General features: G+C 42.7%; 1 protein-coding gene across 1 annotated transcript in view; it reads right to left on the reverse strand.

Moving 5' to 3' along the window:
• Window positions 1–22,766, reverse strand: part of LOC136578989 (dynein axonemal heavy chain 5-like) — a 363,128-nt gene that overhangs the window by 188,238 nt on the left and 152,124 nt on the right. Inside the window, exons 46-51 of the mRNA XM_066579223.1 lie at window positions 21,591–21,780; window positions 10,734–10,951; window positions 7,761–8,072; window positions 2,792–2,881; window positions 1,375–1,611; window positions 452–619 (exon numbers count right to left, since the gene is read on the reverse strand). Coding sequence (XP_066435320.1) covers window positions 452–619; window positions 1,375–1,611; window positions 2,792–2,881; window positions 7,761–8,072; window positions 10,734–10,951; window positions 21,591–21,780 — 1,215 coding nt within the window. The remainder of the gene's footprint in view (window positions 1–451; window positions 620–1,374; window positions 1,612–2,791; window positions 2,882–7,760; window positions 8,073–10,733; window positions 10,952–21,590; window positions 21,781–22,766) is intronic.

Below are 22,766 nucleotides of genomic sequence, written 5' to 3' on the forward strand. Positions count from 1 at the left end.
GGTCTGAAGATTTTCTGAATGCATTACTAATATATATGTAATGCATTCAGAAAGTATATGCATATTTTATATATATATATATATATATATATATATATATACACACACACACATATATATATATATATATATATATATATATACACACACACATCATGTAATGTTTTCTGCCTAATACAGTACTACATTATCTTTGATATACATTAGTTAATATTAGAAAGAGAATAATTGAAAGAACATTGGAGGGGAGGGGGGGGGGGCAGCCCTTATATAGTCCCAGGGTTCAGAGAAAACACATGTATTTCTATAGATGAAGACTAGATGAAGACTGGGCATTAGACAGCCACATAACAAAGTCAAGATTAATATAATGTAAAAAAAAAGAAGAACGGATGTGAAAAAAATTGACACAAAACTGAATGAAAAGTTATATTATAAATTTATAATCTACCTTGATCATGACGGTCTTTGCTGTGCCCTGTTCACCGATCAGTAAAACGGCCTTCCCTTGCTTCATAATGGTGTGCATCAGGAAATCTGTTCGGACATTATCAACATTTGGAACAAGAATTGAAGCATATTCCGGTATCGAGTCTTTTGGATACACATATCCAGGAACCTATATAAAGATATATACAAGCGACAGCATTCCTCAATATTGGTCAGGTCAGAGACCTCCGAGCATTGGTTGATATTGATATGTATGACTGTCTTTTTGGTTATTATGGACCGTTGGTTATATCTAATGGAGGATCCTGTAGTCAAGCACTAAAAAAGAAGGCCTACTCAGCGCTATATGCTCCGGTGCTTTAACACATAAAATGCCTTATAGATTAATGGTTAATAATCAATCAGTTAGATGATACATTAGAGAGATTTTATGGAGTAATTTACGCATTGTAGATCTTTACTTTGAAATTATTAGTACCACTAGTAAGAGGAAACCCCCAATTAAATGGTCCATTGTCCTGCACTGCCACCACAAGGAAGATAAAGCATTAAAAAGACCCGCCTTTTGAAATCATTGTGTTGTCCATGTGATATACAGACGAGCCCGATCCTCCAGAGTGTGGGGTGCTGCTCTGGCTAATGCAAAAAATGCAAAATGCACCACCCCCCCCCCCACCACCACCCCTTTTCTCTTCTATTAACCCATAATTTGGGTATTTGAAAATGTGTTTCCCAAACCAGACAACCACTTTAAAGGATACAAGGTTTTTTCAGCTCACACTTGTAGGCGCCTCTCCCCAACTACTCAACAGTAAGCTCCAGTAGTTAATATCCCATACAATAGAAGATTAGAGTCCACCACATAGTTGGATGGTCTCTTAACATTGATGATAAGGAATGATTTCCTCCTTATAAATCACTAACCTTTTTGGACCAATGCTCCCACTGTCCGCTTTCATTAATGACAAACTCAAAAATGGTTTCATCTCCTTTAACAGTAGGAAGCTCAAGTGTGGCAGAATGATTTCGGAGAAATATTTCCATCCTCATACGATCCTCAAGTTCCAACAAGGCCCCCACTGACCACATCACAGAAAACACAAAGAGTCGAGCCAAATGTTCTTCACTGGGTTGTTTCTCTTCCTTGTCAGAGAGCAGACCCTAGAAATCAAGATCAATAGAGAATTGGAAAGTATGACAAAATGAGGCTGAAAAGGGAAAATTATAAAAAAAGTAATTGTGAGGTAGGCAGATGTGGGTCTGCCTTGCCATACCCGGCTATGGCTTTGGGCTGAGGAGGTAGCATGTTGGGAGCCCTGGTTTTCACACTTAACCCCTCTAAGGGGGATACCAGCTTTTCTGCGAGGTCCCCAAGCCGTTACACACACAGGTAATCCTGGTTATTTGGCTGCTAACAATGCACTGGACCTGATGGTATGAACAAGTGCTTATCCAGAAGCATAGCAAAAGTCAGGGCTGGTGGCACTGTAGCAATAACAAGGTCCATGCAGAAGGTAAGGGCAGGCAGCAAGCAATAAAGCCCAGTAAACAGAGCCAAGGTCATGGAACACAGAAGCCAGAGTTGTCAGAAGTCAAGTGTGAGTCAGAACCAGAACACACAATTAACAGGGCTTTGTCACAATGGCTAATGAGACCAATTGCTTGGCTTCCACCTTTAGGTGTGGATGCATAATATAGGCGGTGCAGGGAAAGGATTGGAGGAGGAAGGGATAATGGGAGCTTGCACTGGCCCTTAAGAGATTGGCAGGAGTGGGCAAGAACTCCATGGGCAGAATTCAGGGAGTGAGCAAAGGAAGGAGCAGAAGCATGGCAGCAACCCCTGCAGCTGCAGGAGCAGGTGAGCGGCAACAGAAGTAGACAGTGACAGCAATACAAATAAAATATTTGGAAAACGCTTCAAGGCGAAAAGAGCACTCATTTATTTCAAGTCAATACATCTATCTAAGGGTGCTTTCATACAGCGCTGACTTATTCTGCAAGATGCACCCAACGATGCTGAAAATTCTGCACCAAAATCCACATCTATACTTGCTGCCTATGGAGCAGAAATCTGTAGCAGCGGAATAAGATGCGACTTTTGCTGGGTCTTGCAGAATAATTCCGCACTGTGTGAAAGCACCCTGATCTGAAGCAACTGCAAGAATCTGTCCTGCCCACATTAGCCAATATTCCTGCAGAATCCGTGCCGCAGCCAACAGCCGCCAGCTGTGAAGGCTAAAGAATGCCCACTGCGTTACAGGCTGGGTGTCTATAATAAAGTGGCCATCTAGTGTATTTCTTCAGTATATTTATGAATGTCCTCTAAGAACAACATTCCTACCTGAAGCAGGTCAGTAGCTTGCCGGATATACATGCACTCCAATACCGGCATCTTTGGAGACACCGCTGTGAATACAAAGTTTATCAAATCCTATGGAGAAAAACAAGATGGAGTAAAAAAGGTTATATAAAACGTGTTCCTTCAGTTGTGGCAAACCACTAAAATACTGGCGATTTCGATTTACTACACCAGGAGATGACACTGATGCAGGGGATGCGGTTGCACCCGGGCCAAGGAGCCTTAGGGGGCCCATAAGGCCTTTCTTCTCCATGTAGGGAGCCCAGTACTATGAATAAAGCATTATAGTTGGGGGCCCTGTTACAGGTTTTGCATTGGGGCCCAGAAGCTTCAAGTTATGTCTCTGTGCAGCATGGTTTAGGTATGGGTACGGGTACAGATACAGATAGAGGGGGGGGTCCCAGCTCACCTTTTGCATCAGGGCCCCGGAGCCTTCAGTTACGCCCCTGTACTGATGTGATTATGAGTCTTTGTAACAAATTACTTCCATCACGGTCATCGACCGTGCTTTTACATGGAATGATTCATTCAATTATCGTTCACTTTTACCATTTCAATGATTTTTTGTTCACTTTTCGTCTGTTGTTCATGCTATGCGGGCATAGAGACCATCGTTGGCTCGCTGACTTATCGTGCGGTTTAAATACTGATCATTCAGTCGTTCTCACTCACACAGCAAATATGAAAGACTGAACGATCGTCGTTTGAATGATGTATCTGCCTGCATAAACAGGCTACCCGAGAGCGAATGAGCTACCGGTGACGTCACTTGATCGTTTACTTGTCCAAACGAGAATCGGCGCCTTTAAGGGTGATTTCCCATCGGCATTAGGGATTTCAGTTTCCCCGCTCCTTTTGGGAAGTAGGAAAGGGGAATCCCAGCGGCCGAATGGTTCAGTCTCTGGATGGAACCAAGCAGCACCGGATGGACGCCATTGACTACAGTTGCGTCTGCCCACTTTCCGTTCAGCTTTAGGACAGAAGAAGAGTGCTGCGTTCAGCGTTTTTTCTTCTGGTATTTTCAGCCGGGTTTCGAACACAGATGTGAAACTGGTCTAAAAGGACCCAAACCGTTATATAAACCAACACATCACGGCAAACACACAGCTGTACCATGTTTTATTGCACTTCGGCGTAAGAACGGATTGTAGACAAAAGGCCATCGGATCGTTGCAACTGTCTGATCTTCACTAGAGATGAGAGCTGTAATCTCAGTGGGATGTATGGAGCTCAACGGTTTGTTCACTTGAGCTTATTTATACTACTATCGGCCTCCTTTTTGATGTGTTTATGGCATTTTGATGAGGCCTGTTTTTTTTACTTTAGTATTCAAGTTTAAAGCAAGATAAACGGTACATCTGTTATTACACAGCAGGAATATTATAGGAGATTTATGAAACTATCCAAGAGAAAGACTGTCTTAATTGCCCCGAGCAGCCAATCACACCACAGCTTGTATTTTACATTCTGCTCTGGTAAAGTGAAAGCTGCTCTGTGATTGGATGTTGGGGACAAGGAAGAGACTGTTTTTCTCTTAGATCGTTTCATAATCCTGCACAATTGTTGATAAATTAACCACTTTACTGAGCAGCGGCACTGGGCATTGTGGGGTAAGTTTACTAATATACATAGGGGTACTTTTACATAGGACAACTGTTGGGCACTAGTCGTCCCAACAAATCTCTCCTGTGCTTTACACAGGAACGATGGTCGCTCACTGAATGCAGGCAGATGGAGCCAGCTGGAGGTTTCTTCTGGCCGCCCACCTACATTCCGAGTAATTGATTTTTTTTTGAGCGATAACTCAGGCAACTATCGGCTTATGTAAAAGTACCCCAACACAGAGAGAATCCAAAACTTGGTCCCTTGCAGTGTATACTAATATGCCACATCCACCATGCAGAAATGCAGTCTGGCTAGTGCATGTGCCTTAGGGTGGATTAAGATGAGCGTGTCTATGTGCGCACAATTGTGCACACAAAACGACACGTCCATTAGAACCATTGGTTCCCTAAGGTGTGATCACATGTCCATGTTTTACAGGCGTGCAAACGCGTGCACCTGTAAAAGATAGGACATGCGTGCAGCATAGGTCCGTGGTGCATGTCAATATTCCTCATTGGGGAGTCCCCTTGTCACGGAACACTGTGACAGCACTGTCACAGTGTTCAGTGACAAGGGGACTCCCCGCAGGGAGTAAAGAATTTCCTGCCACAGCTGTGCAGAGGATTTCTTCATCCCTGCAGAGAGTAAAGAAATCCCCCACCACAGCTGTGACAGTTGTGGCAGAGGATCGCAATGTCTCCCATTGCTTTCAATAGGACCGGCGCTTCTGCAGTCCCACTGAAAGCAATGGGCTGTCGGCAAGCCCTGCAGGGATTTTCGGGGAAGGGCTAAAAATATAGATCACATTCACCTCTCCTCAGCTGTCGGGCTCAGGCGCGTCTAGCTTGTCTTCTCCCTGTACTGTTATGAATCTGTTTCAGCAGGTGGAGATTTAAAATCCCCGCCTGCTGGAAGGGCTGTATCTAATTGGCTAAGCGCTCAGCCAATCAGAGGCAGCACTCAGCCATTCATTGAGGCTGTGCCGTTTATGAGCTCGTGTGAAAGAGCCCTTAGGCTGGTGGTTGTTATATTACGGATGACCGGTGTACAGACTATATTTGTATGTTTTTAATTTAAACTTATTCTATACAATCATACTGCTGTGATGGTTCGTTGTCCGTGTGGTAATAAGTTTTCCTCAGAGTTCTTTTTTTGTCAAGATGCTTTTAATGGGGTTTCAGGTTAATTACATTCTGTTTTTAAAAGTCTCAGAATGATGTAAAATAAGTAATATTCCCTGTACCAACCCCCCATCGCTCCTGCCTCGCTGCTTCCTGGGTCCCTCTTGACATTGACACGTGACCACTGCAGCCAATCACTTGCTGGTCGATAGGGGGAACATGATAATTTTATTATTTTACACCATTCTGAGACTTTAAAATTTTTCTAGTTAACACCAGATAGTGAAAAATGTTCCTGTTCCGTGTACTTATTTTCTGATTGTACATTTTTTCATTCTACTTTTTGTACACGACTATAGAGGTCAGCCATCTTGCCTGAGCTGAAGTTAACAGCATTTAGAGATATGCTTTACAGTAGTCTACTGGGCCATAGACACAATGGACAGGAGAGGACCCATGGACTTCTAATTTAGAGTATTCTAGGTTTGCTCTGTCACATGTGCCAAGATCATTGTGCAGGGAGGGGGGAGTAGGTAAGCTGTGACCATCACCTATTGTTCATAGTGGATCCTGTATTATCTATATAATGGTGTCACCTCTCAGTGTAATCCTGCCTGTGATGAATATGAGATGCCTGCTGACACATTCTCTACAGAACACGGATGTCAGACTATTAAATAGGCTCTGTGGTCAGTGTGAAAATTGCTGAATATTAGAGTTAAAAGGTCATTTTTGTTGCAGTTTGTGTGCCGTAGAAACAAGACGCACTGAAAGATGGCGGAATTTTATCATTTTTCCATTTATCTCTACTTAGAATTTTTTAACGTTTTTCAGTACATTATATGGAAACGAAAAGGGAAACCCCCAAAAAAGCTGAGTCATTAAGGGGTTAAAGGAAATTGTATTTTGCACTTAGCCTGTTGTGTATGTTGACAACCATGGCACGACGCCCATATACTTCCCCTAACCCTCCTACACACGCGGCACTTCTCATTTCTTTCAGTTGTTGTTACGGAAGTGCTGAGTTGATGCATTGGCAGAACTCCTGGTGACACCGCAATCTGCTATCAGTTATCTCAATTCACATCAACACAAAACACTAAATGAGAAATCCAGTTCTGGTAAATGTGTAAAATAATAAATGCTCAAGACTGTGCAACAATTTAATTGAAAATGGTCATGTAAGATTAGGGGATGTATGAGATTAATGAAGCGCATGCGGCTCAGATGCAACACCAGCCGCGGTTTAGAGAAAAGAGCGGGGTATAATTAAAAAAGTGGGCCAAGCATGACTCTGTTGTACAAAATAATTATCCTTTATTTTCCTTGATTTAACACAATATTTTACCCCCCTTCCTGTTAAAAATGCTAGAAAAGCATCCTGGAACATTCAAAGCCTCATCGAAATAAAGCAAATAAAGAGTGTGCGACAAAAGTGTCAGTTTAATTCCTGCAAGCATTGGGTGTAAGGGATTGTTTGGTCTATCGGCGAATGCAAGAAACTGTTAAAACTCACTGGAAAGTGTGGTTTAATATTAGTGGGATATCCCAAAATCCAAAATAATGGTCTCTTACAGAGACAGTCACCATGTTTTTGCACCCCTATCAACATACGGTAGGGCCGGTCACGCTGATTACAGTGATATGTCTGTTGTGTGGATCTGTGCAGGAGTTTTGGAGAAATTTGCATTTTACTAGTAACAGACAGACACAGAAGTAGTCCTGCATATTCATGAGCTGCAGCTAGCCACGCCCTCCAGCCAATGATTGGCAGCTCTCTCTCTATCCACAGTAATAGGCTGGCAGCTGACAGTCATTGGCTGGAGGAAGGGCAAGTGGGTGTAGCTAGCCTGCAGCTCATGAATTTCCAGGACTACCTTAAGTAGTCCTCTATGTACGTACTGCTACTAATGAAATACAAGTTTCTCCAAAACACCTGCACAGATCCACACAGCCAGCATATCGCTGTGATCAGTGTGACCGGCACTACCTTATGTGCTCTCAGATAAGGGTGCAAAAATATGCTGACTGAGTCTCTTTAAAGGAACATTTTGACCTGACTATTTTAACTATTTTAACTTTAAAGGATATGTTCCAAGAAGAAAGGAAATGAAAAAAAATAGAATGTTGGATGTGAAAGAGATTGCTAGCCATGTACTGTATACAAAGGAAAAATACCCTAGTACTGGTGGTGAGAAGAACAGCTTAAGCAGAATATAACATACCTGGAAGATACTGTCGAAGCACTTCCATAGGACTTCATGCTGAGCAGCAGGTAGGGTTTGCAACCAAGCCTTCAGTACAGGCCTCCAGTCCAACACAGAAGAACTCATGAATACCATCCCATTGCGAGACACAGTGGCTGGAGAGGCATTATCGATGTTGTGAGGCTCGAACACAATTTTACAATTGGGTGCCATTGGAATACGGTCCCCATTAGCCAAAGTGAGAGTTTTGTTATCATCCAGAACAGAATTTAAATTCTCAATCCATATAGCATCAACAGGGCCATCTAGGACTATCCATATATGTTCTCCCTGCAAAGAAATGTAATCAGTGGGATTATACACACACATATATATATATATACAGATGTAGCAGTCCTTATCCCTTTCCAAGCCACTGTCTAACGTCTTCAGACATTCTGATTGAAGTCTGTACAGCTCCAATGTCAAAGACGTCCGACAGGGTATTCCTCCTGTAGGTTACTGGCCGATCTGTTGTTGGGGGCCTCTCCAGCATGTCCCATACCACAGTACTGGCTCTAGCCAGCAGATGGCGCCATTGTATAATGGCAGAAAGAGAAAGCCCCCCTAGGAAACCCTGAATCCAAAATTGGATTGCAAAGGGTTAACATAACCGGCACATGGGGATAACTCGATTTACAGGCTTGCAGCATTGTACATTATAGTTATCACAATTAGAGATGAGCGAACATACTCGGTAAGGGCGATTTCGCAATCGAGCACCGCGATTTTCGAGTACTTCACTACTCGGGTGAAAAGTACTCGGGTGCGCTGTGGGTGAGCGGGGGGGTTGCATCGGGGATTGGGGGGGGAGAGGGAGAGAGAGAGAGGGCTCCCCCCTGTTCCCCACTGCTACCCCCCACTCCCCTCTGCAACCCCCCGCCCCACAGCGCACCCGAGTACTTTTCACCCGAGTAGTGAAGTACTCGAAAATCGCGGTGCTCGATTGCGAAATCGCCCTTACCGAGTACGTTCGCTCATGTCTAATCACAATGCTTCAAATGCCAAGTCAATGTTCGTCAAGAAGCAAAGTAACAATCCAGGCGGCCTGAAAGGAGGGCCTGTTGTGTAATAGACAACTGCACTTTTATTGAATGAGGCAACGCGTTTCTGTGCCGACCGACATCTTCATCAGGCGGTTTATACAATAGTACAGGGAGATATGAGGATTTAAAAGGCCCCAAATGAAGGTTCCAGTCCGGCACGGAAACGCATTGCCTCGTTCTATATAAGTGCTGCTGTCTACTACACTACGGGCCCTCCTTTCATGGATTACTACTTTGCTTCTTGACTTTCCTGCAGGGATCTCCTCTGCTCCGTACATGCTGGATGCTGCGTTATTTAGCGCTTGTATGGTGTGACCGCCGCACAACCTCTGGGGGCACCACTCCTCCTGTTATCATTAGTGGTTATGGTTGGGTCCCAGAAGTTTGTGGCATCTGTTCCTCATACACTAATGTACACACAATGGGAGTGATTTAATAAGCAAATAAGTTTTGAAATTACATAAGAAAATGTTTTCACACATTTATATGGTCCTTCGAGACTCTGTTGCTATTGCTTATTTTATAATATTTGCAAAACTTTAACCCCTTAAGGACCAGACACTTTTTAGGGATTTTACCCCTGTGGCGGTTTTACTGCCCTATTTTGTTTCCCTCAGCTAGCAATATTATTTCTGCTACATTTTTTTTTCTGTGACGTATAGGGCGATTTTTTAAAATATCTTGTTCACTGACTTTTTTCCCATTTTTTGGGGGTAAAAAGATTAAAAAAAATATTTTTTTGGGGGGGGGGGGGGGGAAGGTAAAAAATGTTTTTTTTTAAACATTTATAGTTTTGTTTTTCTTAATTAGTATATTTATGCTAAAATAAAGTATGGGGACGGGTTCCTCTATTTGTTTCAGGTGTTTTGATATATAATATGTATGGTTTTGGTTTACAGGGCGCATATAGCGACGGTTTTGGTTGGCGTCGGTTTTGGGTTATTTTCTTTCTTATGTATATATTGTTGTTTTATTCTGTAATTTTATTTTATAACTGATGTATGTAATTTTGTTTTTTACTATCTATGTCCCCCATGATGTCATATAAGACCTCTGGAGGACAGTCACATGTTTTTTTTTTATTTGACACTTTCCCACTGGGGCATCCATAGGAGCCGCATCCATAGGAGCCCCAGTTACAGAGGAAAGCAACCCCTGTAGTGACATTAGTCACTGACAGAGCTGGCCAGGGTCTAATATGACCCTCAAGCTCTGCTATAGCAGGGAACCTCGGCGGTCACATGACCCCCCGGCTCCCACAGTGGAAGGAAACCTTCCACTTTCCAGTACACAGTGCTCATTGAGTGCTGTGTACTTGGCAAAGGAAAAGGCAGAAAGGGTTAAAACCCCTCCTGCCTTTGCCTTCTCCTCCAGGCTATCAGCTGTCACTAACCTGTCCTGTCTCTGATTGATTGCAGAGCAGAAGGCTTAAAGTGCCACAGTAATTTTACTATTGGCGTGGTTTTAAGCCCAGGACCAGGCGCCATATATTTACAGCGCCTGGTCCTTACTGGGTTAATAAAAATTGATTAAAACAAAATTGTATACCAATATACACAATAAGTAGCATTTTATGTCCACCACCTTTTCAAAACTGTTTAGAAAATATGGTGGGGCTAAACGGTCTAGTAAAGTGCATCACTTTGGTGCAAAAGTTTTCTGTATTTGTATGCCAGCCATTAGGTGGTGGCAAAGAAGAAAAACTGTTCAGCTAGTTGCTAAATGTATACTGCAACCTCTGCCATATTGATACATTTGTCACAATTTGCACCAATTCACAAATGCATGAATCTTATTTTAAAAACCCTCCTTCACTGTACCAGAACAGAAGGTAAGGGGCTCCGAACTCAACATTACAGGCAGCAAGTAGAGAATACCGCAGTGTTGTGGCACTTGCTGGGCTCACCTTCTTCGCTTTTAATGTTTTTCTCCACAAAGTTGAAAATATGCCATCTGTCCAATCATTTGTGGCCACATCAAGTGTGCCAAACATCTGGGAGGCTGTGATAGCCTTGGGGTTCATTCTCATTTCCCTGTGAGGAGCTCCACAGTCAGTCATTGCCTTCATTAGGACATTAATGCATTTGGTTTTGCCTGCACCACTGGGACCCAAAGTCATCATTCCTGAAAGAACAACACACAGTTTTAGAATGGGATTTCAGTTGCTGATCATACCTAAATGACTCTATTGGAGGATTTACATAGTAACATAGTAGGTTAGGCTGAAAAAGACATATGTCCACCAAGTTCAGCCTGTTAACCCCACAATGTTGATCCAGAGGAAGGCAAAAAAAAAAAACAATGAGGTCAAAGCCAATTCTCCTTAAAGTGCAAAAAAAAATCCTTCCCGACTTCAATCTGGCAATCAGAATAATCCCCGGATCACCGACCCTTCTGAAGTAATCAGTGATATAACATGTGATATTGTAACACTCAAGAAAGGCGTCCAGAACCCTCTTATACTCTTTTATCGTATCTGCCATCACCACGTCCTCAGGCACAGAGTTCCATAGTTTCACTGCTCTTACAGTAAAGAACCCCCTTCTATGTCAGTATAGAAACCTTCTTTCCTCTAGATGTAGAGGGCGCCCCCTTGTTACAGTCACAGTACTGGGTATAATAGATGATGAAAGAGATCTCTGTACTGAACCCGTCAGCTGTCTTTTTCTATAACTCCAATTTTTATAGCTTCTCTGGGTATTGTAGTCTGCCCATTCCATTACTTTAGTTTCCTGCCGTTCTACCTGCTGAAGCTCTGATACGTCCTTCTTGAGTACCGATGCCCAAAACTGTCCAAATATTCCATGTGTGGTCTGCCCGGTGACTTGTAAAGAGGAAGAACAATGTTCTCATCATGCCCCCGTCGAGCACCTTTGATGCACCCCATGATCCTATTTGCCTTGGCAGCAGCTGCCTGACACTGGTTGCTCCAGTAAAGCTTACAGCTAACTAAAATCTCCAAATCCTTCTCCATGTCAGTGTTCCCCAGTGGTTTCCCATTTAGTGTATAACGGGGACATGTATTTCCTCTACCCATGTGCAGCACTTTATATTTATCAGTGTTAACCCTTTCCAATCTAATTTGTATCCTGCTTTTCCAAAGGGGCTTACTCTTTTTCTGCCATTATACAATGGCACTATCTGCTGGCTAAAGCCAGTACTGCATAAGGTGACATGTTGGATAGGCCCGGACAGCAGAGAGGCTGGCAATATACAGTAAGAGAACCTCGATGGCCGTCTTCCAACATTGGAGCTGTACAGCCTTAAATCAGAATGTCTTCAGATGTCAGGCAGTGGATTGAAAAGGGTTAAACCTCATTTACCACTTTTCTGCCCCCAACTTATCCGGATCCTCTTGCAACCCTACACTGTTCTCTCTAGTGTTTCTTTGCGTCGTTTTGTATCCTCTGCAAATATAGCTATTGGACTGCACAATCCTTCTACCAGGTCATGAATAAATATGAAAATAGTAGAATCCAGAAAAAAGAACTTACAAAAGTTGTAAAACAAATGTCTGTTAACAAATCCAGCGAGGTGTCAGACTCCATTCTGGCGGCAGAATCAATAATGCCGTAATTTATTTTAGTTTCCTAAATTTATTCATTCCAAAGGTTTTGCATCACAAAATGCTGCATTTTCTTTTACAACCAAATTTGTTTGAAAAGCATTCATGAACCATCCAAACCAATTATCCTCTCCGAGAGATCTTTAAAATAGCAAATACCGTATTCTTGTAATATGTCAAACTCCATTTACTTCTCTTACAGGTTTATTACAGCATTGTGCGGAGAATGCGAACGCTGCCATAATCACCACCGCCGCACCAAAGCCGCAATCAGGACGCTTGTTTTCAAACTACTGACCAATTTGTAGAGAGATTCATTCATCAGCCATTCATCGTAAGTGATCATCAGAACACAAGATTTAGCATTTTGGATGCATTTCGATTTAAAGAAGTCACTTTGCACTTTGTAGATGGTTTTCTATTTTGCAATACTTTGACCAATTCAGGAAGGCAAGCGAGACAACAGAGGCGCTAATCTCATCGGTAATATCCTAGGTGGGGAAAATGTGCAATGAGTGGACCAATCACACAGAAAAGGATCCAGCAACCAACGTGGCATCAAACTTTAAACACTTTATTAAACCTTTTCCAATCCACTGTCTGATGTCTGAAGACATTCTGATTGAAGGCTGTACAGCTCCAATGTTGAAAGATGTCCGGCAGGGTATTCTTACTGTATATTACTGGCCACTCTGTTGTCGGGGGCCTCTCCGGCATGTCCCATACCGCAGTACTGGCTCTAGCCAGCAGATGGCGCCATTGTATAATGGCAGTAAGAGAATGCCTCCTAGGAAAGCCTGAATCCAAAATTGGATTGCAAAGGGTTAATCCGTAGAATCAGGACAGAATACAAGCCAGTAATGGTAATAATTTCCAACAATTTGCTCAGAGGACCGCCAAAAGAGGGACTTGGTCAATGTGTTTCACGCGTGAAGCCTTTGACCATGTCCGCATATACTGGCTGTAAGTCTATATAGTAAAAGACACACCTACCATTATGTGTGCACCCATGTCCCTTAGGTCAGATTGACACAAGTGTATTTGCAGGCGCAATATGCAGAAAATAGAACCCATTGATTTCAATGCATTCGTTCACATGCGTGTATTTACCTGCGCATTTCAGTCACAGCATGCTCTATTTTCCCGCACATTTGGGCACCAAAGTCAATGGGAACCCTCAATCCATTCTTCACTATTTCCAGCGCATAGTTTTCAATTTTATTTAGGCTAAGAAATGCACCAGAATTAAACACACCGGAGGTTGGGAGGCCTCTCAGTACCCAACCTAATCAAATATTATAAATCAGCACGACAAGCCCAATGGGCAATCTGTCTAGGTACGACAAGTTATCCACGTTGGGTCAAAGTAGAAAGAAGACACATGAATCCCTACTCTATACAATTTCTAACTTGGTCCACGGAGCGCCTACCCCCGAGACTGTTCCAAATGAGTCCTCTTTCATATAACTCTCTCCTGCTGTGGAGAAGTACCAGGTTTAAGTATAGCCTCCACCTCCCCAATGCTCCCTATAATCCCTAACCCACAGTTCCTACTGAGTATGGACCTTTCCAGTTTTACATGGAGGAGACAAAACCAGCTAACCACGCTACGTAATTTCTTCGATAAGTCTAAACTTCGCACAATACAACAATTCTATGCCATATTCAAACCCCCCATACAGGAGTTCCTATGGACCATCAAGTGTTTCATTTTATTCACTCCTTACCCCTGCCCTCCTTACTCCCCAAACTTACCGCTTTCGAAAATTTATGTGCCAATGACCCCTCCCAGAGATATTTACAGTATGCTAAACCAACCCACTAATAACGAGAAATCTCCGTTCATGAGAAAATGGGCGGAGGACTTGGGGATAGAGACGACGCCGGAAAGATGGCAACATTGCTGCACAACGATATCAAAAGGTAGCTATCTGGTCTTCCTTATGAAAACCTCAATTAAGGCTCTACATAGAAAGTACTTGGTTCCACAAAGGGTACACCGCCTATTTCCACCCTAACCCCGCTGTGTTTTTGTGGTTGCCAGGGGGGAGCATGCTCCATACCCGGTGGTCCTCCCCAGTAGTGGACGGGCTGTGGACACAGGTCAGTAGCCTACTAAACCACATGTTTGTAGGTCCAATACCAAAGTCTCCTTCGGTCTTCATACTAGCAGATTGCCAACCACCTATTAGGTTTAGAGTCCATAAACGTATACAGAATATTTGTATGGCCACAAGAATTCACATTGACTCCAGACAGAAATCCACTAATCCTACTTTCCAAGAAGTCATTAATAGGATCTTTAGTTATGCTGTACGAAAGAATTCATGCAACCAGAACAGATTCTTTACCCAAAATCATGAATGTTTGGCAACCCTGGATTGCTTACCTGGAAGCCCCAGTGCTAGACTAGAATATCGCAACAACCTAACCTGCCCGCCATTAACTAGCTATGACTTCCAACTACAGAAACTATGGAGAACAGCTGTGTAATCTTGACGACCCCGTTATGTGTTTTTGGTGCCCCCCCCCCCACCCCCTCTTACTTATTTTGCTATTCGAATGAAGTGCTATATTGAAGTTTATAGTTTTCGAGCTTGTAATATTTAGCCCCTGCGTGGGGAATTAAGACTTTTAGATGCCATTTAATTCTGCAAAAAAAAAAATTCAATAAAACCTGATTGAAAATAAAAGTCGATGGGAATGCGCAAATGTGCGCAAAATATGTTAGGAGATGAAACACATCTGGAATTCATTAGACTGATTAGCCATTTCAATCGGTGCGTATTTGTTTTCCACACGCAAATGTACGTGCGCATGGAAAAAGGACCGTAAAATACAACAACGATGTACTTGTTCTGCAAACATCCCGCGCTCACACACGTGCAAATACACATGCACTCCTGCGAATCTGATGTTAATGCACAAACATTAAAAAAAAAAGAACAACATATCATTAAAAATATAAATGAACGGAGACAAAACCCATAAACAAGCACTAACAATGCAAAACTGCATCAATGTGATGATTTGACTCATGAAGACGAGTGGCGTTGGTCAAAAAAAAACCAATGCCATAGTTTTCGCTGTTGAGTAGTGCTCTCTTCTAGTCATATGTTGGGCGCACAACGAGGAGAGTGAAGGTCCGGATAGCAGAGCAAATACAGGATGCTGAAAAGATTGAAATTCATAAACCATCCAATGGAGCTCTTCATCACAGCAGTTTAAAATAGTAGCAAGTGAACATGTTAACAAGCCCACTAGTGGGGGTGACTGGAGGAGAGCGCTTCTCCACAGGGGAGCCTACTGGACTTTTTTTTTGCTCAGCCCCAGTTGTCCTCACAGGTAAAATTACTGCACTGATTCAGCTTTGCATTAGTAAAGAGGTTTTAGCAAGATTGCAAGTTATAGGATAAGTGGTAACTTGATGATCGGTGGGGGTCTCAGGAATGGTGGGGTCCTGTGACCACGTCCTCCTCACTGCAGGGTTACTGCACCCCCCACAGTGAGGAGGAGACTGAAAGAAGAATTGGTCATGCAAGCACAATAGCGCTCCATTCACTTTCAATGGGACTGTGGAGATAACTAAGCAGGGCCCGCATGGGTATTGGTGTCAGCCCTATTGAAAAGATTGGAGTGCTAACAGCACATGTTCGGTCAGGGCTCTCTTCATGCTGAAGTCACTTCGGAGGCAGAAGCGATCCCTGAGGTGACTGACAGAACGGGATCAGGGAGTCCTGTTCTGGAGATCAGCGGTGCAACCCCATGGATCAGAAAGCTATCCTGTAGATAGTGGATAACTTGCAATCTTGGTGCAATCCTTTTAATGCATGTTTATGTTTTCTGTCTCCTTCTTTGGTTTGTTTATATATATATATATATATTTTTTTTTTTTCTTTTATTGTACTTTTTTACTTTTATGGTTTGTGTGTAAAGTGACTCCGGCTGCACAGATGATGGTATCGTTGGACATTGTCAATGTTACTGTCAGGCATTCTGTTCCAATTTAATGGATGTAATAAAATATTTATAGTTTTATGCTACATTGGATCTTTTTTCCTTTCCTGTGTGCTTAACTGGGAGTACAAATGCAGCAAATGTTACCTGGATTGTGAGAAGGTGTAAAAAGGTCTTAATCCATTGAAAAGCTATTGTTCTCTAATCTTAGCAGAACAAACCCCATTGTAAAGCAGAGTCCAAGTGTAAATAAACCATTGGGATAGCGTGGCACACCGCCCTATCACGTCCCAATGAGAGTCAAGCTAAAGAAAGGTACATCTGGATCTTGGACCCTGGGCAAGCCTTGGGTTACCAGGCCATTTTCTTGTTGGTTCCAATGAGTGGACTAATCCATTAAATTGGTCATGTGGTGAGCGCATTCAGAAAAACAAAAAAGTAGCCACTTACATTACAAAACAATAAACCAAGGATTGCTCCCCTGTTGCATGCCCCACCGCTCTGATCCCCCAGTCTTTGCTCAATTCCAGGTCAAGCGCTTACATACTCATCCAAGCACATGGAAATCACCAATCCAAGCAGTACCACACTGAGGCCAGTGATTGGCTTAAGTGGTCATGTGCTTAGAAGGCCACGTGACTGCTTGACCCAAGAATAAGAGGAAACGGGATCGCAGTGGTGATGGCACACAGCAGGTGAGCATACCCTAGTTTATTATCTTACAAGTAACAGTCTTTCTTTTTGTTTTTCCTTTTCAAATATATCTATTGAACAACTCTTTTAACCCTTTCCAATCCACTATCTGACGTCTGAAGACATTCGATTGAAGGCTGTGCAGTTCTGAGGTCGAAAGACGTCAGGCAGGGTACTCTTACTGTATATTACTGGCTGCTCTGTTGTCGGGAGCCTCTCCAGCATGTCCCATACCGCAGTACTGGCTCTAGCCAGCAGATGGAACCATTGTATAATGGCACAAAAAGAAAGCTCCCTAGGAAAAACCCTGAATCCAAAATTGGATTGCAAAGGGTTAAAGTGTAGCTGTGCTTTCTAAAACTTTTCAAATGTCAAAAGGGACATGTCAAAAGTTTTAACCTCCCCAATCAATCAGCCTTTGATTATCTATCCCTTTAAGCTTAATTTCTATGTATTTAAAAGCGCAAACAACTTGTTCTTTGATCCGACTCCTCAGCGGCTATACATAAATATTTCCTTGTGAAGAGTCCTATAAGAGCAGCGCAGCAGACATCCATGATGGTGGTATGTTCTACCCCTATTCTACCGGAGATAATATCCCTCCAGGCTGCAGTACGTTTTCTGTGGGGCTGATTTATCACTGTTAAAAGCTGCAAACGCAGCGATGAATCAGCCTCAGAATAACAGAATAAAAATAGATTTCATTTCATATGGAATAATGTGTATTTGTTCTATTTTATGGAAATTCTTTCCTTCAATTTCAAAGAAAACAATTACATATTGCTTCACTTTTAGAACCTAAAAGTATAATCTACCGGTAAGACAAATAGGTTGCTACAATTATTTTGTCACATTTGGAGAAAACTAAAGCACCTGATACAAACAAGAGGAGCCGTTTTAGCAAAGGCAACACATGAAATACGGCTTTAGTACAATCTACTAGATTCCTGCTATTATGTCGTGGGCTTTCCAACCACTTCCTTCCAGAACATCGACCTATTTTTAGGCAAGCCTTGATAGGTGTTTTGGCATCTCGAGGCCTTTGTGGCTTCGTTTCTGCCATACACGCACCTCCTCAAAGCCAGTTTGTTCGTTTGCCAACACCATCTGGATGACAGAGTTGAATAAGTGGAATTGATGATGAAGTATGGTTGGAGAACCTCGAATCACACACCCGAGTCTCACCAGCCACCAACAATAAACTCAGTCAATTATGTATCATTCACCAAGCCAAGAAAGGGCAGAATCACGCTCCCATCATGCCCCTCAATATGCCTGATGATTTTTGGCATATTATATGCTACCAGCCCTTTATTAAATACCTTTTGGAGCCAGGCAATGGATCTCATCTCTTTTATAGTAGGGATTCTAGTCCCATTAGATCCTTTGTCTATTCGGATTAATGGACAACAAGCAGTGGCAACATTTTACCATTGTATTCTTGTATGAAAAGAGCAGTTTTTGCCAGAAAAAACTTAGTTCGAGGCCGAGGGTAAATCCATTGCATTACTAAGTCTTTATGGAAATCAGTGATAATCATATGAAAGGATGGTTTATAAAAACTGTAAATGTCCTGAAAAATGTGATTACACATGGGGCTGCTGGGGCGCTCCTCCTCTAACCCTCCAGTCTTAAGGGCTTTTCTCAGTCGGGGTGCTGCTCTCATGATCCTGGCCCTCTGAATATCTTTGTTATATAATCATTTGATGATGCCTTTGGTATGGCTGCTTTAGTTTATCGATGTACATGTGGCTTCTATTTGCCCCTTTATGTAGTATTGGTTTATTGGTGTATCTTAAATACTCTATAGATGCTTAGAAAACACATGGGAAATGATATAGTTCACAGGAGGTGAAGGAGTGGAAGAAATGCTCATTAAAGGCACCGCATTTGAATATACAAGGAAGCGCCGAAACGTGTAGCTTCAATAAAATGATTTTTTCCACTTCTCCGCCCCTTGTCTTTTCCTTTGGTTTTCCAAGCATCTATTAAAACTCTAGAGATGCTCCTGATCCTGTTCCGCGGGGGGAGGTTGCTCTTGTTGGTTGACAGGCCTTTCGGCGTGTTGTGCTCCTAGGACAACACCTTCATTATTCCTCTTCATTCTGTGCTCTTTTTTGTCCTACTGTGCCACACAATGCAGCCATGTGTTCCTTTACTCTACAGTTGGTTACACTTTGTCCATTGCCATTTCTATTGTTCAATATAGCATATTTAAAAATATATACAGTATATACACATTTTACAACACCTGACAGTCGAACTCATAACTAGAGATGAGCAAGTATACTTGCTAAAGGCAATTGCTCGAGCGAGCATTGCCTTTAGCGAGTACCTGCCCGTTTGAGACAAAAGGTTCGGGTGCCGGCGGCGGGCAGGGAGCTGGGGGAAAGAGTGGGGCGGAACGGAGGGGAGATCCCTTTCTCCCTCTCCCCCCCCCCCCCCCCGCTCCCTCCTGCTGACTGCCGCTACTCACCGCTCCCCTGCGCCGGCACCCGAACCTTTCTTCTCGAGCGGGGAGATACTCGCTAAAGGCAATGCTCGCTCGAGTAATTGCCTTTAGCGAGTATACTTGCTCATCTCTACTCATAACATAAAAGTAACATCGTTCTTTATTGGCTCAGGTTATCAAAACGCATAGCATTAGTATTAAACAGGATAGCAGTGCTTAGACCAATCACATCAGGCAAAATATGATTTGACAGTTTTTTTTATAACAGTGGGTGTATCCTAGTGTGCATTCATAGATCTACAGCCTCATGTGATATATAAACACACAAATATACAATGATAACTATATTTATATACAACTGATATTCTTATTCATGTTATAACACCCCTTCTGTGTGGTGTAGAAACCTTCTTTCCTCTTGCCCCCGTGTATTATAACAAGAACTAATGAACACTGATGTTATTATGTTATGGGTTCCTTCTACTCCTTAATTCATAGGAGTGTTGTGCTTTGAGAGAACACATTGATTGCCATTGGCCAATAAGGTTTTGAAGACTCAACACATGTTCTATAACTGTATCATGTGTAGTCTCAATATAACTGCTATAACATGCTATACACACATTTAATCCAAAAAGTACAGGATCATTATACAGGGGGTTATCTAAATAATTGGGACATCCAGCATTACCAATCCAAGGCGTTTCCATTATTTTCATAAAGCCTTGTATATACTGCCAGTATATAGCATCGACAAAAGGTAATCTCTAACCCCACTGGAAGCCTCACATGCTCAATAGATCACTGGCACATGGAGCAATATTGTCTCATACACCAAGAATGCCACTCCAGGATTGATGCCTACTGCTCTCTTCCACATGGTTATTTTGCCTAGGTAGGTACCCACAGGATTGCAGGGCAACGCCAGACGATATTTTGTCGGAAGTTCCACCAGTTTAGCCTGAGTAATGAGGATAGCAGGGTTGAAGGTGAAAATCTCAACTATGTTACCTCCAGGTATCTCTGTGTTTGGTCCAAGCAGTGAGAGATTTTTAATTGACTCAGCTGCAAGTGTATACAGAACTCTACTACACAAACGAGTGGATAGAGGTTAAAGGCAGTGTACCCCTTTCCACTTTTCTTTTTCTCCGTTTAATCAATGTGATTTTGGAAACGTAGACTTTTTGTACTTGGTTATCATAAAAAATTGTGATTGTTTGATTTCTATCCTTGTATTGTTTTTCAAGGCACAACAGACTGGAAGACTGAAATGTTAGCATATTCTGTCAGAGTAAACTGATGGGTTGTTTCTCAGCTCCCCCTCTAGTCTGCTCCCCTGTTATGAATGGGCTTTTGCTACCTTTCCGTTGAGCTATTAGAGAGGGCTGTATGACAGTGCCGGGGATGGTGGAGGGGATCAGATCAGAGACAGCTAATATTACAGAAGGCTAGTCAGGAGTAATGGACCAGCAGCTACTCAGAGAGGATGAAATAGACAGAGAGATAGCTGTGTAGTATTGAGTGGGTGTGGTTATGCTACACAGCCTTTGAAAGTGCAGAGGGGAGGGAGGCTGAGCTTTTTGTACACTCATGAGAGACAGCTAATAAGTGCTTGTGATTTCCCCCTCTCCCCAGCCAGAAACTTGAATGTAAGAGAACCTGCAAACCAAGTATGAGGTTTTCTAAATGGATAAGAAGGAAAATTCAATGCAAAAAAAAAACAGGATAGATGCATCCATCTTTTCTGCAGTGACTTAGTGAGATATGTGTGTATTGAATTTTCTTGCCCAAAGGTTTCCATAGGCTTTATGACTAAAAGTCTATGTGAGCCCACAGTCTGGTTCACTGATTTGGTGCAGTTTGTAAACTACAGATAGACAGGCTTGCATATACATCAGGGATGTCCAATTTAATAGACAATACTTTTCTGTTCTCCGTTAGTCATCATAAAAGTAAGCAAATGTTAATGAACCAAGCATTAATAAAACAAAAAATGATATAAATAGCAAAAAATAATCAGCCCTGGATAATGCCCATTATAGTGTGAACCTGGTTCAGCTATTCTGCTCTAGTCACAATACGATTGGCATTCTTACCATGCCTGACGCGCTGTGTCTCATACAGCTGGATAAGTTTCAGAATCCAGGGAGGATGATGGATAAGCCCGGCTTCTTCTGTCTGCTTCTTTATGGCAGCTTCCAGCTCCGGATAGCCAGCTTTATCCAGAGTTATTCCAGGGAACAAGTCGTTAATCAGGCTCATAAACAAAGGTTCATCTTCATCTACCTGGGAGTTAGTCAATAATATTGGACTGTTTAATATGTATCAAAACATAGAACATGAAGCATTGAAGACTATTAGTAAGCAGTACAACTAATTGTTACAACTAATCCAAATGTGGATTGGAGAGAATCCTGAAGTTTTTTTTATTCAACTACAACAATGCTGAAAGGAAGAACAACAAAGTATAGCGACTAGAAATGAGCGAGCATACTCGCTAAGGACAATTACTTGATCGAGCATTGTCCTTAGCGAGTACCTCCCCGCTCGGAAGAAAAGGTTCGGCTGCCGGCGCGGGTGAGAGGTGAGTTGCGGCAGTGAGCAGGGTGGAGCAGAGGGCAGACAGGGAGAGAGAGATCTCCCCTCTGTTCCTCCCCGCTCTCCCCCGCTGCTCCCTGCCCGCCATCGGCAGCCGAACCTTTTCTTCCGAGCGGGCAGGTACTTGCTAAGGGCAATGCTCGATCGAGTAATTGCCCTTAGCGAGTATGCTCGCTCATCTCTAGTAGCGACCCGAAACCTCGTGGTCTGCAACTCCACTCTTCCCTCTTCCTCATATTCTCCCTTCCTTCCCCTATGCCTCTTTACCAGTCTTTCCAGCTCAATGCATCTTAAACTGTATGCATGTTTAAAAAGTGTTGAATAAAAAAATTAGGATAATGAATGACAAAAAGGCACAATATTTTGGACATTTATTTTCAACTACAAATATACTAAGAACAGTTTATACATCCAAACAAATGTACTGATTCAAGAAAAAGGTAAGGCTAATCTCAAACCTGCGTTGGGGATTGCCCTTTGGGGAAAGGGGAACCCCTGTAGCCAAACTACTCCCTCTCTGATCGGAACCGTTGACTATAAAGGGGTCCATCTGCTTTCTGCCCAGACGCCTGGCTTTTGGATGGAGGAAAAAGCACTGCATGCAGCACTTTTTATCTGCATTTTGAGCCGGATCTGTGATGGAACCTCCAACCAAAGGTTCCAACACAGATGTG

This window comes from Eleutherodactylus coqui, chromosome 9 (genome assembly GCF_035609145.1).
Source record: "Eleutherodactylus coqui strain aEleCoq1 chromosome 9, aEleCoq1.hap1, whole genome shotgun sequence".
In the NCBI taxonomy this organism is placed as follows: Eukaryota; Metazoa; Chordata; class Amphibia; order Anura; family Eleutherodactylidae; genus Eleutherodactylus; species Eleutherodactylus coqui.